This window comes from Gavialis gangeticus, unplaced genomic scaffold (genome assembly GCF_001723915.1).
Source record: "Gavialis gangeticus isolate Ggan-Ray unplaced genomic scaffold, GavGan_comp1, whole genome shotgun sequence".
Classification (NCBI taxonomy): Eukaryota; Metazoa; Chordata; order Crocodylia; family Gavialidae; genus Gavialis; species Gavialis gangeticus.
In genome coordinates, this window is record NW_017729028.1 from 29,147,291 (window position 1) to 29,160,782 (window position 13,492).

At 59.3% G+C, this 13,492-nt stretch overlaps 1 protein-coding gene across 1 annotated transcript in view; it reads left to right on the top strand.

Annotated features, from left to right (window-relative positions):
- The first annotated feature begins 395 nt into the window (after nucleotides 1-395).
- OTOF (otoferlin) overlaps nucleotides 396-13,492 on the top strand; it is a 37,153-nt gene continuing 24,056 nt past the window's right edge. The window contains exons 1-12 of the mRNA XM_019520866.1: nucleotides 396-511; nucleotides 1,037-1,137; nucleotides 1,469-1,559; nucleotides 1,823-1,939; nucleotides 4,442-4,594; nucleotides 5,318-5,507; nucleotides 5,762-5,886; nucleotides 6,439-6,573; nucleotides 9,341-9,502; nucleotides 10,426-10,545; nucleotides 11,278-11,439; nucleotides 12,135-12,297. Of these exons, the coding sequence (XP_019376411.1) occupies nucleotides 488-511; nucleotides 1,037-1,137; nucleotides 1,469-1,559; nucleotides 1,823-1,939; nucleotides 4,442-4,594; nucleotides 5,318-5,507; nucleotides 5,762-5,886; nucleotides 6,439-6,573; nucleotides 9,341-9,502; nucleotides 10,426-10,545; nucleotides 11,278-11,439; nucleotides 12,135-12,297 (1,543 nt within the window). The 5' untranslated portion in view covers nucleotides 396-487. The remainder of the gene's footprint in view (nucleotides 512-1,036; nucleotides 1,138-1,468; nucleotides 1,560-1,822; nucleotides 1,940-4,441; nucleotides 4,595-5,317; nucleotides 5,508-5,761; nucleotides 5,887-6,438; nucleotides 6,574-9,340; nucleotides 9,503-10,425; nucleotides 10,546-11,277; nucleotides 11,440-12,134; nucleotides 12,298-13,492) is intronic.

Genomic DNA, 13,492 nt, shown 5'->3' on the forward strand with positions numbered 1-13,492 from the left:
CCATCCTTGGAAATTTTGAAGACCCGGGTAGACAAAGCCTTGGCTGGGATGATGTGGTGGCTGGGAGCAGGGGCTGGACTAGATGTGCCTCCTGAGGTCCCTTCAACCCTCCTTGTCTGTGACTCTATGATCCTGTGACGTGCCTGCTCCCATCCTCTCATGGGTGCAGAGCCGTGCGCCCCCCCCGTGCCTGATCCACTGGCACTGATGGAGTCTGTCCACGAGCTCCAGCTCCCACCCCCTCGTGTGCCGCCTCCCTCCTGCATCCCAGGCAAAGCCTTGTGCGCCTGGCCAGGTGCCCAGCCAGGTCGGGCCAGCTCAGTCCCATCCCAGCGCCCTCTCTACTCCTGCTCACGCCCGTGTGCCCTTCCCCCTGTCCCCGCACTGCAGGAACTACTTCCACTTGCCTTACTTCGACAAGAAGCCCTGCATCTACATCAAGAGCTGGTGGCAGGACCAGCGGCGCAGGCTGTACAACTCCAACATCATGGACAAGATTGCCGACAAGCTGGTCAGTGCCGCCCCCGCTGGGAGACGAGCAACGGGGGGTGGGGGGGGGCACGCTCAGGTCTCCTGCTCCTCACATGGCTGATGCCGCTTAGGGATCCCACCCAGCTGGAGGGCAGGCTGCGCCCAGACCTCCACCCCAAGCCCAAATCCCAGACCCCCTTGTTGCTCAGAGAGCCGGAGACTGTGTCTGACCCATCCAGGGGTCCACGACCCATTGCATGAGGCACGGGACGAGGGGTGGGAAGCAACCAGCAGCATCCCCAAAGACGCCATGCTTCAGGGCCTCTTGCAAAGTATTAGCTCTCCACACAGACTGGGCTGATAATCTGGGGAGCCCAGCCCCACAGCGACTAGACGCACAGCGAGGTCTCAGTGGCTTCAAGCTAGATGATTGTGTGCAAGGCAGAGGCACGTGGGAAGCCAGGAGGGATGCTTGGCTGGGCTGTCCTGCCTTGTGGAGGACCGGGGAGCCGGGACCCCAGCTTCCCCCGGTGATGTGCCAGTCCTTCTCCCCGCTCCCGTCCAGGAAGAGGGGCTCAACGACGTGCACGAGATGATCAAGACGGAGAAGCCGCACCCCGAGCGCCGGCTCCGGGGGGTCCTGGAGGAGCTGAGCAGCGGCTGCTTGTGAGTGTGTACAGGCAGAGATATGCATGCAAGAGGCATCCCAGACCCCAGCCCTGGGAGCTTTCCACGCCTGGGTGCGGGGTAGCTGCCTCTCCAGGCCTGGTGCGTGCTGGGTGAACTGAAAAGCAGGGTTGGGGGGCTAGAGAGGGCCCAGCCTCACCTAGCAGGAGACCCGTGCCCACCCTTCAGCAGGGGGGTGATGGGCAGGGAGGGCTGGTCAATGCCACACCCAGAGCCAGGCCTGGGTACCGCACACCTCCCTCCGATGCTGCTGCCCCCTCTCCCCGGAGCCCCCGGAGGACTGACACTGCCCCCCCACGCCTCTCCCCAGCCGCTTCGTGACCCTCGCCAACAAGGACGAGAACCACTCCTCCCGCACCCGGCTGGACCGCGAGCGCCTCAAGTCCTGCATGAGGGAGCTGGTGAGAGCATCGGCTGCCGCGGTGCCAGGAGGGTTGTGGGGGGCTGTTGCTGCCGAGCCCCCGGTTGCATTTGACCCCGCTGGACGCATACCCCCTCCCCTCCCTGCACACCGAGTCGGCACCCTCCTCTCCTTGGTGCAGACAGGGGCACCGAGGCGCCGTCCTTCGCCCACACGACCCGTGCAGACCTGCCCCGTGATTTTCCTTCCTCCCTGCTCTCTTTCACACGCCGCCCTTGGGCCTGGGCTCTGTTCCCACCCTAGGAGAACATGGGCCAGCAAGCCAAGACGCTGAGGTCCCAGGTGAAGAAAAACACCATGAAGGACAAGCTGAAGCTGGTGCAGAACTTCCTGCAGAAACTGCGCTTCCTGGCCGACGAGGTGAGCGCGGGTCGCCCGTCCGTGCCGGCTGGTTGGTTGATGTGCACTTGGCCATCGTTTGGGTCTTGGAGGCATCCCTCATCTTCCATCGCCCATGGGGGTCAGAGCTCTTCCGCGACGCCCCAATTCTGGGGTAGATCCTCCTTCCCGAATGGCCCATGTGGTCCCATAGGCCGTGCTTGACAGCCGAGCTGCTTTGACTGGCTGTGCCGGTTGATTTGAACGGATGGGCAGCAGCGTGCACGGAAACCCACCAGCTAGGACTGGATCCGCTCGGTACATGCGGTAGTAGGTCCGTGCATCGCTTCCTGTGGACCAGCGGCAGAGGGTCATTCTGCACGACAGGCCCCTAAAGGGACAATTTTAGGGAAGACACGGGGTGGGTGACTGCTCCCAACCCGGTGGAGGGTGGGAGGTGGGTGGATGGCTGGAGCTCAGCAAAAGACACGGCGGGGAGGGTGCTGGACAAAATTTGGATTGAATGCACAGGATCCTAGAGAAGCCAAATTTGAAGAGCCCGAAAGAGTCACGTTGAGTCCAACGCCTGCCTGAGGCAGGATCGGCCCTGTCCACACCAGCCCGGACAAACCCATAATCATAAATAGCATTGAAATCCTAAAGCAGTGGGGCTGGAAGGGGCGTCCAGACGTCACATCTAGTCCAGCCCCTCCGGAGGTGCAATCGCCTACCCTGGAAATCATTGAGAGGAGACTGGACGGTCACCTTGCGGGGGTCTCTTAACCCCAGTTATCTTTCCTGCCCGGTGCATGGTGCTGGATGCGATGATCTTCCAAGGTCGCTCCCGTCCTTACAACCCATGAAACCCCTGCCTGAGGCAGGATCAGCCCTGTCCAAACCAGCCCAGACAAATCCTTGTCTAACCTAACCTGTTGCACAGCCACAAGACATCCCACCCAACCCTGCCACAGGGGAAGCAAGGGGGACCAAAGGTGCCAACGTCCTGCTGCTGCCAAGATGGATAATATCTGGCAAAGAGATGCCAAGAAGGGGCTATTGCCCCTAGCACAGGGGAAGGTGAAGCCCCCCTAGTCTGTATCAGTAAAAAAAAAATCCCTCCCTGACCCTAACTCTGGCATCGGTCTGAGCCTGAGCACAGGGGCAAGACCCCCTAGCCAGGACCCTCCGGGGTTGGTGCCAGCAGGAGCATTGGCACAGCCCCATGCCCAGCCTGCGCTGCAGCCAGCACACAGCGCCTCTGCGGGAGGCTTAAACCCCCCCGACACATAGCAGAAATGTGGGGAGGGGGCAACCAGCAAAGCCCAGAAGTCGGGGGGATCCCCATAGCAGAGCACAGGCATCGCTGCACCTAGATCATCCCCACCAGTGTCTGTCCACCCCCTCCGTGACACCTCCAGGGATGCAGAGTTGCCCCTTCCCTGGCATCTCTCCCACCGCCTCCCTGCTCCACCAGTGAATGCATAAACTTCCTGCACGTCCGGCTGCACGGGAGCACGTGCTCTTTGCAAGCCACTGGGATCAGACTCTGTCTCCCTGCCTCGAACGTGTCTGGCCGGGCGTCAGCCGCGCCGTACTCGACCCGCCCGCTGGGCCTCGACATCCCCGTCTCCCACAACCGGTCTGAAGTTTCCCGCAGCAAAGCCCAGGTCTGCAGGATCAGCCTGTTTCATGGGGAAAATGCTATGTGCCAAGGGTTGCTGGTTGTAGCCCAGCTGGTCTAAGGACACAGGCAGACAAGCGTCTTTGAGGAGATGTGATATCTTTTATTAGACCGACTGAATCATTGCAAAAATTGTTCTTTGCAAGCTTGTGCCCAAATACTTGCGAAGAGCAAGTTTTCCAGTTATTTACTTGGTCTAATAAAAGGTATCACATCTACCCAAAGTGCCTTGTCTGCCTATTTGCCAAGCTGTTTCCGGATCCTGAAATGCTTTGGGTCAGGGCAACAGGAATGGGGGCATTTCAGCTTCCCAGTGCCCCCGGGAGTGTCCGGTTTTGGAGCCCTGTGCTCCTGTTCTCCCTGGGCCAGGCTCCAGTGCTGGACTACATGTCCCATGATGCAGTGCAGCTGCTTCTTTGAATGGTTTGGTGTGGCTGTGGTGCATCATGGGAGATGCAGTCCAGCCAGGAGCCCAGTCCGTAGAGGAGAGTGAAGTCAGGAGATGCCTGAACAACATCTCCCATGAGGCTTCTGGCAGGTGGAGCTCGTGGTCCAAGGACACGTGTGGACGCTTCCAGACCTGTTTGCAATGGAAACCAATGCCAAGGGCATTGGAGGGGCAATGCCAGGCTTTGCCGTCGGCATGTCCGCGGTCTGCATCTGGGTAATCTGCTAACCCTCCACAAATGGAGGTTTGAAACCGTCTCTACAGCCTGGGAGGCAGCAGCCACGCTCATCCCCGTGGCCCTTTCTCCCGCTCCTGGCTGTGCCAGTGCCCCAGACCTCCGAGCCCAGCGCACAGGCCTTGCACGCGGGTGTCTTGCTCTCCCCCGGGGTGGTGACCAGGCCCGCTGTGTTCACAGCCTCAGCACAGTATTCCCGACATCTTCATCTGGATGATGAGCAACAACAAGCGCATTGCCTATGCCCGCGTCACCTCCAAGGACATCCTCTACTCCATCGTGGATGAGGAGACCGGGAAGGACTGCGCCAAAGTCAAGACCGTCTTCCTGAAGGTGCCTGGCTGCCCCTCTCCTCCGCCTGCCGGAGGGATGGGGTGGAGACGAGAACGAGGACAGGGAGGCAGGGGCCAGCGGGAGAGGGGCAGAGGAGGCAGGCATAAGCTACTGACCAGTGCTGGGTACCAAGCTGTATGGACCGGCAGTCTGGTCTGGTCTGGAGCAGCCGGAGGTCCTAGTCTAGGTTATATGGACTGGTGCTCTGGTTGGTAATAGTAGGAAGTCCTCTACCAGACCGTATGGACCGGTGGTCTGCTCTGTAATAGAAGGAGGTCCTCTACCAAGCTATATGGACCGGCAGTCTGTAATAGTAGGAAGTCCTCTGCCCGGCCCTATGGACCTGTGGTCTGGTCTGCAATAGCAGGAGGTCTGCTACCAGGCTATATGGACCAGTAGTCTGTAATAGCAGGAGGTCCTCTACCAGGCTTTGTGGACCAGTCTGCTCTACAATAGTAGGAGGTCTGCTACCAGGCTATATGGACCGGTAGTCTGGTCAGGACTAGCCGGAAGTCCTCCACTAGGCTGTATGGACCTGTGGTCTGGTCTGCAACGCAGGTGGCCCTCTACCAGGCTGTATGGACCAGCGGTCCAGCCCGGTATGGTAGGCAAGGGGGACTTGCCTGGAAGGACAGACGGTCCCAATCTGAAGCAGCAGGAGGTGGGGGGCTGGGGGCGGGGACATGGCTTCCCTGTGTCACCCCCTTTGCTCCCTGCACTCAGCTGCCCGGCAAGAGGGGCTTTGGGCCGGCCGGCTGGACGGTGCAAGCCAAGATGGACATCTACCTGTGGCTGGGCCTCAACAAGCAGCGCAAGGACTTCCTCAGCGGCCTGCCTTGCGGCTTCGAGGAGAAGAAGACTGTCAAAGGCCAAGGCATCCCATCCTTCCCCCCCATCAGCCTCCTCTACACAAGTAAGAGCCCCCAGCCCAGGCCCTTCCCTCCGGGGCTTACTGGTGAATATAGGCCACGGCTGGCTCTGCGAGGCCACGTTCCTCCTCGGTGCCAAGGCACGGCCGCATCCCAGCGACCGCTCTCCATCCCGGTGGGGTCTGTGCACTCAGGGCTGGGCTGGCACCATGCATGCCCCCTTCCCCTCCTGATCTGAGCTCAGTGCCCGGGTTTCGCACTAAGGCCCCAGTCTCACCACCACCATCCTCCCTCCCAGAGAAACAAGTCTTCCAGCTCCGTGTCCACATGTACCAGGCCAGGAGCCTGTTCGCCGCAGACAGCAGCGGTCTCTCAGACCCCTTCGCCCGGGTCTTCTTCATCACCCAGAGCCAGTGCACAGAGGTAAGAGCATTTCCTGCATCCCCCAAACCCCCGAGGAGGTAGCAACCTCCTTGTGCTGCCAGCGAGCGGGGGGTGCTCCTTCCTCTCAAGCCATGGGGCTCGGGACCTGCGGGGTTCGGACCGCACTGGGGGTTATAAACCAACAGCTGGACCTTGCCCGTGGGGTAATTCCCCACCATTCATCAGAGGGTAGCTTGTGCTGAGAAAGCAACATGCCCAAGGTCACAGAGAGTCGGTGTCAGAGCCTGAGTTGCTCCAGGAGCAACAGACACCCCCCGATACCATTCACTGGACCTCACTTTTCCATTGCCCTTCCAAACATGCTCCTATCAGCCTTTGCAAATGAAGGCACAGCCTCCTGCAAAGCCTTAAGAAGACCCCCTGCCCAGTGACACCATCTGCACTCCTTGCTGCGCTGCTAAATCATTGCCCTTGTATTGCAAATGTCTTGGTGCTGGATGGGTGGTAGGACCAGCAGCCTGGTGGGACTGTGGCTGTTGTCTCCTGGGGTCACCTCCGCTGAGATGCTCTTCCATGTCCCCTTGCTCCCAGGTGCTGAATGAGACCCTGTGCCCCACTTGGGACCAGCTGCTGGTCTTCGACAACGTGGAGCTGTTCGGAGAAGTCCATGAGATGCGGGACGATCCCCCCATCATCGTCATTGAGATCTATGACCAGGACACGGTGGTAAGGCCATGCCTGGGCCTGCTGGGAAGTCAGGCATTGAGGGTGGGGCTGTCCCTGTCCATGGACAAGTGCCAGGCTTCTGGGTTATAGAAACACAGACCCATAAAAGCACAGAAAGTGAGGGTTGCAGGGAGCTCAGGAGGTCACTTCTAGTCCAACCCCTGCTCAAAGCAGAGCCAGCCCCAACTACATCATCCCAGCCAAGGCTTTGTCTACCAGGGGCTTCAACACCTCGAAGGATGGAGACTGCACCACCTCTCTGGGGAGCTTGTCCAGTGCTTTACTATTCATGACAAAGTTTTTTCTAATATCCAACCTCAACTTCCCTTGCTGCAACTTGAGCCCATTGCTCCTTCTGTCGTCTGCCCCCACTGAGACCAGTCCAGCTCCATCCTCTTTGCAGCCCCCCTGCAGGGAGGTGACGGCTGCTATTCAATCCCCCTCGGTCTTCTCTTCTGCAAACTAAATTAGCCCATTTCCCTCAGCCTCTCCTCACCAGTCGTGTGTCCCAGCTCCTGAACAATTTCCATAGCCCTCCACTGGACTCTCTCCAGTGTGTCCACATCCTGTCTGCAGTGTGGACCCACAGCTGGACACAGGACTCCAGATGTGGCCTGTGTAATGCATGTCCTGCTTAAGCAAAGGAAGAAGGAGGTGTGGTGGTGCTGGCTTTATGCTTTTAACTGCACATGTGTGGCATGTTCCTATTTACATGAGTAAGAGTGAGCTCCTAGATCCCTGAGAGCAGGGACCAGGTTTCTAAGCTATTCCCCTCCTGTGCCCCCCAAAAGACCGGGCAGCTGTGGGAGACAGCGTTCAAGGAACCAAGTGAACTTAGGCCTCTGTTAGAAAGCAGGATTTGTTTATTAGATGCTAGCTCCAAACAGCAAAGCAATGGGTTTTTATTTCTTACCATCACTCGTGGCACTTGAGTGAGGGGACACGCAAGGAAGTGGCTTGGGGGGAAAGTTTAAAACCATCCCAAGGCCGGTCTGCATTGCACAAAGAGAAAAGAAGACCGAGGGGGATTGAATAGCAGCCTTCACCTCTCTGCAGGGGGGCTGCAAAGAGGATAGAGCTGGACTGGAGTACTGCATCCAGTTTTGGGCTCCACAATTCAAAAAGGATGTGGAGAAGCCTGAGAGAGTCCAGAGAAGAGCCACGAAAGTGACCAGAGGTCAGGAAAACAGACCTTACGGCGACAGGCTGAGAGCCGTGGGGCTCTTTAGCCTGGAAAAGCGCAGGCTCAGGGATGATCTGGTGGCCACATATAAGTTTATCAGGGGTGACCACCAGGATCTGGGGGAACATCTGTTCAGCAGAGCGCCCCAAGGGATGACGAGGTCGAACGGTCATAAACTCCTGCGAGACCGTTTCAGGCTGGACATAAGCAAGAATTTCTTTACTGTCTGAGCCCCCAAGGTCTGGAACAGCCTGCCATGGGAGGTTGTTCAAGCACCTACTCTGAACACCTTCAAGAGCAAATTGGATGCTTGTCTTGCTGGGATCCCACAACCCCAGCCAACTTCCTGCCCTTTGGGCTGGGGGCTGGACTCGATGATCTTCTGATGTCCCTTCCAGCCCGAATGTCTATGAAATCTATGACTGTTCTCACTGGGGGCAGACGACAGGACAAAGAGCAATGGGCTCAAGCTGCAGCAAGGGAAGCTGAGGTTGGATATTAGGAAAAACTTTCTAACTAGGAGGGTGGTGGTGCACTGGGACAGGCTCCCCAGGGAGGTGGTGCAGTCTCCATCCTTGGAGGTGTTGAAAACCCGGCTAGGCAAAACCTTGGCTGGGATGATGTAGTTGGGGCTGGTCCTGCTTGGAGCAGGGGGCCGGATGAGATGTGACCTCCTGAGCTCCCTTCCACCCTCATTTTCTGTGATTCCTGTGCGACAGGATGTGGGGAGGCAGGGACCATAACCAGTTTGCAGAGGGGACCCAGCACGTTCCTCCTGCAGGATGGATCCACCGGGGGATATTAAATATGATCATTAGGGCTGCCACCCCCACCTGAACCTCCCCAGCCTCTGAGTGCTGGGCGCTGCAGGGGCAGAGGAGCTGGTGGATCAGCCTTGCAGACACGCTCTTCCCCTCAGCATCCACTCTGTGCCCCGGGGAGAGACGGGACCCGGGGCTGGAGGGGTCTGGGGTGTTAGCCGGGGGGGCAGCTCTGCTGTCCGTCATCCACAGATTTGCAGTAAGTGGTGGGGCATCACAGCATCTGCTGGAAGACCTGGCGAGAGGGTCAGTCAGTGGATCCGTCCATCCCTCCAGGGGCTCCAACACCCGCTGGGACCACTCTGGCCTTCCCGTTTCACCCCTTCCTTCCCCTGCAGCGTGCTCGTATCGGTGCAGCCCGCCTGCTTCTCCCTCTTGCCATGCTTAGCTGCCAGCTGCTGTTTTTGTGGGATTCCCATTTCCTTAGCCAGGGGCAAAGCATCCAGTCCTTGGGGTTGCAATTCAGGCTGACGTGTAACGACTGCCGGTTTAGCACCCCAGGCCCGGATACGTGGGGCTTTTGCTCCGAAGCTACAACACTTTGGTCTCACTGTTATGAGGCGTAGCTGGAAAAGGGGTGCAAACCCCTCGCCGCAGCAGCAGCTTGTCTGCACCCCATGCTGGACACGTCATGCCCATAAAACCCCTGAATCCCAACTAACGGCCCCCAGCTATGCCAGCTCCCATCCTCCCACCATGCCTGGGAGGGGCCGTGCGTGCCAAGGGAAAAAAAAGCCCATGCTTCCTGTCTCTGTGGTGCCAGGGGAAGGCAGATTTCATGGGCCGCACCTTTGCCAAACCGGTGGTGAAGATGTCGGATGAGGACTACAGCGGGCCGCGCTTCCCGCCCCAGCTGGAGTACTACCAGATCTACCGGGGCAACTCCACCGCCGGCGACCTGCTGGCCGCCTTCGAGCTGCTCCAGGTAACACCTGAGCCCCGACGCAGCCTGGGGACATCCATCTAGGCTGCATTTGGGTTGCAGTCACAGCACCGAGGGATATCCTCATAGCAGAGCACGGACATCACTCCCCCTAGGTCACCCCCCTCTAGCACCTGTCCCCTCTCTCCTTGAACACGTCCAGTGCTGGAGAGCCCCCCTCTTCCCTAGCATCTCTCCCACGGCCTCCCTGCTCTGATGGAAGAAGTGTTTCCTGAGACCCCTCGCCATGATGCCCTGGACCTGCCCACACAGCGAGCCCCCCAGCCCCTTGAGGCCACCTTTGCAGGGCATTGCAAACTATAACCCCCTCCCTATCTCTGCCCATGGGTCTGGATGCAGTCTGCCAGCCCCTTCTGCCGGGCATTGCACGGGGGCAGGCAGCATCCTGGAGAAAACAGACAGGGCTGGTTTGGCATGGCAGAAGAAGGGGCATTGCAGCCCCTGGGGCCAGGCACTGAGATGCCCTTTTGGATGAGGGCCCTGATGTCCAGGTGACCCCTTTGGTAGGGTCGTGGCTTCTCTCATCTCTTATAATCCAGCTCAGCCTGGTGTTTTCCAAGCACCTTCCTCCCTGAGAGTTGTCCTGGGGCTGGAGTCCGCGTCCCTGCTATCCCAGGCAGCCATGCTCCACCGCCTGGCTCTTGGGCTGTGTACAGCAAGCACCATCAGTGGTGGCACCAGCCCATTATACAGCCTTGCAGCTGAGAGGCGAGGCCTGAGTGACCGAGGGAGAGTGTCCGGGGCAGGCGGGGGTTGCAGACTAGATCATCCTCTGAAACCATCTCTTCCAGTTGTACCAGCCACATCCGCGATGCATCATGATAAGCAGATGCGTGGACATGGACACATGTAGCCTGGGGAGAAACTGGCTGCAGGGGGTCTAACCAGCCTTGTGTTCCTTCCAGATTGGCGCCGGGGGCAAGTCGGACTTGCCCCCCATCGACGGTCCCACAGACATGGACCGGGGCCCCATCCTGCCTGTGCCCATGGGGATCCGGCCTGTGCTGAGCAAATACAGAGTGGAGGTAATAGCCTTCGGTGGGTCAGACTTTTGCAAGCTGCAGCTTCTGTGTGGCTCATCCCATCACCGTTCGGCTGCCCTGCCGTGCAGCATAGCTTGCAGCATTGCCTGAGATGCTGAGATGATGCATCTGCTTTGTGGGGTGGAGGGGCCAGGCTGGAGAAGGACTGGCCTCTCTTACCTGGAAGTGCAGGTCAGGACTGATGCACTGAGCTGTGAGGGGGGCAGGGATCCGGACATTGCAGCTCATCACTTTTGGGGTGCGGGGGGGGAGTTTGCTCAGCTCCTCTCTGCTCCAGGGTCAGCTCCAGCCAGCATTTCCCCCCTTTGGTTTCACTGGACTGAACTCAGTGCAGTTAACAACAGGCCAAAGGCTGCAGCCGCTCAAAGCCCTGCACCCTGCGCCAAGCCAGCATTGCACATCGATGCCCTCAGAGACTGAGGCTCGCAGCGGCAGAGCTGAAGGTCCCGGCAGCTCTGCACCATCCGCCCGACTCTCCCAACACTAACCCCCCATCAAAAAAGCAAACAAAATGTTTGGGGTTATTGAGAAGGGAATTGGGAACAGAACAAAAAGTTTTATGAGGCCCCTTGATAAATCCGCAGTGCGTCCACACCTCGAACCCTGCACCCAGCTCGGGTCCCCGCTTCTCCAAAAGGAGATGGAAAAACCAGAGAAGCGTCTGGCCCCGTACAGGGCAGGTCTTACATTATGCTCTTGTCTCCTCCTGCCCAGATCCTCTTCTGGGGGCTGCGGGACCTGAAGCGCGTGAACCTGGCGCAGGTCGACCGGCCCCGCGTGGACATCGAGTGCGCCGGCCGGGGCGTCCAGTCCTCCCTGATCCAGAACTACAAGAAGAACCCCAACTTCAGCACCTTAGTCAAGTGGTTCGAAGTGGTGGGTCCTGTCTGCTCCCACCCGGGAGGTCACTGTGGTGGGCACAGCCCTTCTTCTTGCTTGTCTGGGGCGGACCATGAATCGGGGTCTTCATCAGTGATGCATCTGCAAAGGCCGGTGCAAGGCTAGAGCACCTGGGGGGCTCCTGGGGTCTGCAGCATTGCTCTCCTGCTACTCAGGCTCTGTTGGCATTTTGATTTGAGGATCCCATGCCATGTGGGCAGCCCCCCTCCAAAGCCCTGCTGCATTCGCATAGGATGGGGGAGCTCTGTGCTTCCCAGCATGCAGCCCCCACCCCATCCCAAGGGCTCCAGCATTTCTCTTAGGGTTGCACTGCCTCTGATAGCTCCTTCCCTCCATCAAATGTGCCCTGCTGTGCTGGAGGGGGAAAGGTCAATCTGGGCCTTCAGGACTACCAAATCAGCCAAATCCTAGGTGATGGAGACATCTGGTTGCATGCACCGTGATGCATCCTACAAGGGTAGAGGAGGTGAGGGCACCCCCGGGGCCTAGGCAGGGAGCTCCAATAGTCCCAGAGAACGGGCTATATCCCATGCAAGAGGAAGGCAAATAATCCACGATGGTCCCTGCTAATGCGGCCAGAGCTGGGAAATCCTCCCCCGACCCCAGGCCCGGCTTCACCCCGACAGGTGACCCCAAATCCAGCTGTTCACGGGGTTTTCCTTCCTCTCCAGGACCTCCCGGAGAACGAGCTGCTGCACCCGCCCCTGAACATCCGGGTGGTGGACTGCCGGGCCTTCGGGCGCTACACCCTCGTGGGCTCGCACGCCGTCAGCTCCCTGCGCAAGTTCATCTACCGGCCCCCAGACAAGAAAGCCCAGCAGTGGAGCACCACAGGTACCCGGCCCGGGCCGCGGCAGGCTGCAGGCCCGCTGGAGGGAGCGAGTCGGATGAGTGTGGGGCTCTTGGGGGGTGAGAGAGAGGAAGTGGCATTTCCTGTGCGTGAAATCATCTCCCCAAGCCCATGTGAGACCCAGCGCCAGGGTCGGCTGCTGGGGGAGTGTAAGCCAGTGGTCAGGGCAGAGGGTCAGCAGGACTGTAGGCGGTCGGGGCGAGCGATGGCCCAGGACCTACCGGAGATATGACGCCCTGCCAAGCTCCATCTCGGGCACAGCCATGCAGGCTCCCAGGGGGAGAGGATGGGGATATTGGGGTCCCCTTCATTGCTGCCAGGCCTGGGCAGGGCCGTGACCCATGCATGTGGGTTTTCTGCGGGACGTCCTGTCCCGTGCATGCTCTGTGGCTTGTGGGGGCGCTTTGCAAGGAGCCGGGGGTCAGGGTCTGTTGGGTGAGAGATGCCACCTCGGCTCAGTTCGTGAACAGAGGGATCCCAGCTAGAGCCTCAGGGCACAACAGCTCCGTCCCCAGCTGAGCCTGGGTGCAGGGGCCAAGGACGTCCCAGCCCGCAGAGACCAAACTCCCCTCCCAGGGCCGAGGCATCAGTGCTGGGGATGGGGCCTCTGTCCCCATGGTGCCTATCCTGGGTATCTCTGCTCAGCCCCTTGTTGCCTTATTCCCTGGGTGGATGTGAATGGGAGTGAGGGGGCAGGATCTGCTCCCTAGCAGTCTATGCCACCTCCCTGCAGCGCTGTTAGGAAGCAGGTCCTGCCCCCTCACTCCCATTCACATCCACCCAGGGAATAAGGCAACAAGGGGCTGTTGAGAGGCCCTGAGCATCAGCCCCCCCAGATCCCAGCCAGGCCCAGGCTTAGCCCCTCTCTGCACTGCCCTGTTCCTAGGAGTGGGTGGGCAGGGGACAGGTATGAGCGGGCTGCGTGTCTCACATCAGTGTGGGCATCCTTCTCCAGGGCTGGCCTGGGAGATGGGATGGATGCACCCTTAGCAAGTGTGTGGATGACACCAAGCTGGGGGGAGCAGTAGATAGGCCAGAGGGTCAGGCTAGGATTTAGGGTGACATAGACAAATTGGAGGATTGAACCTCAAAAGAAATCCTATGAGGTTCAACAAGGACAAGTGCAAAGTCCTGCACGTCGGAGGGAACAGTCCCCTGCACCGGTGCAGGCTGGGGGGA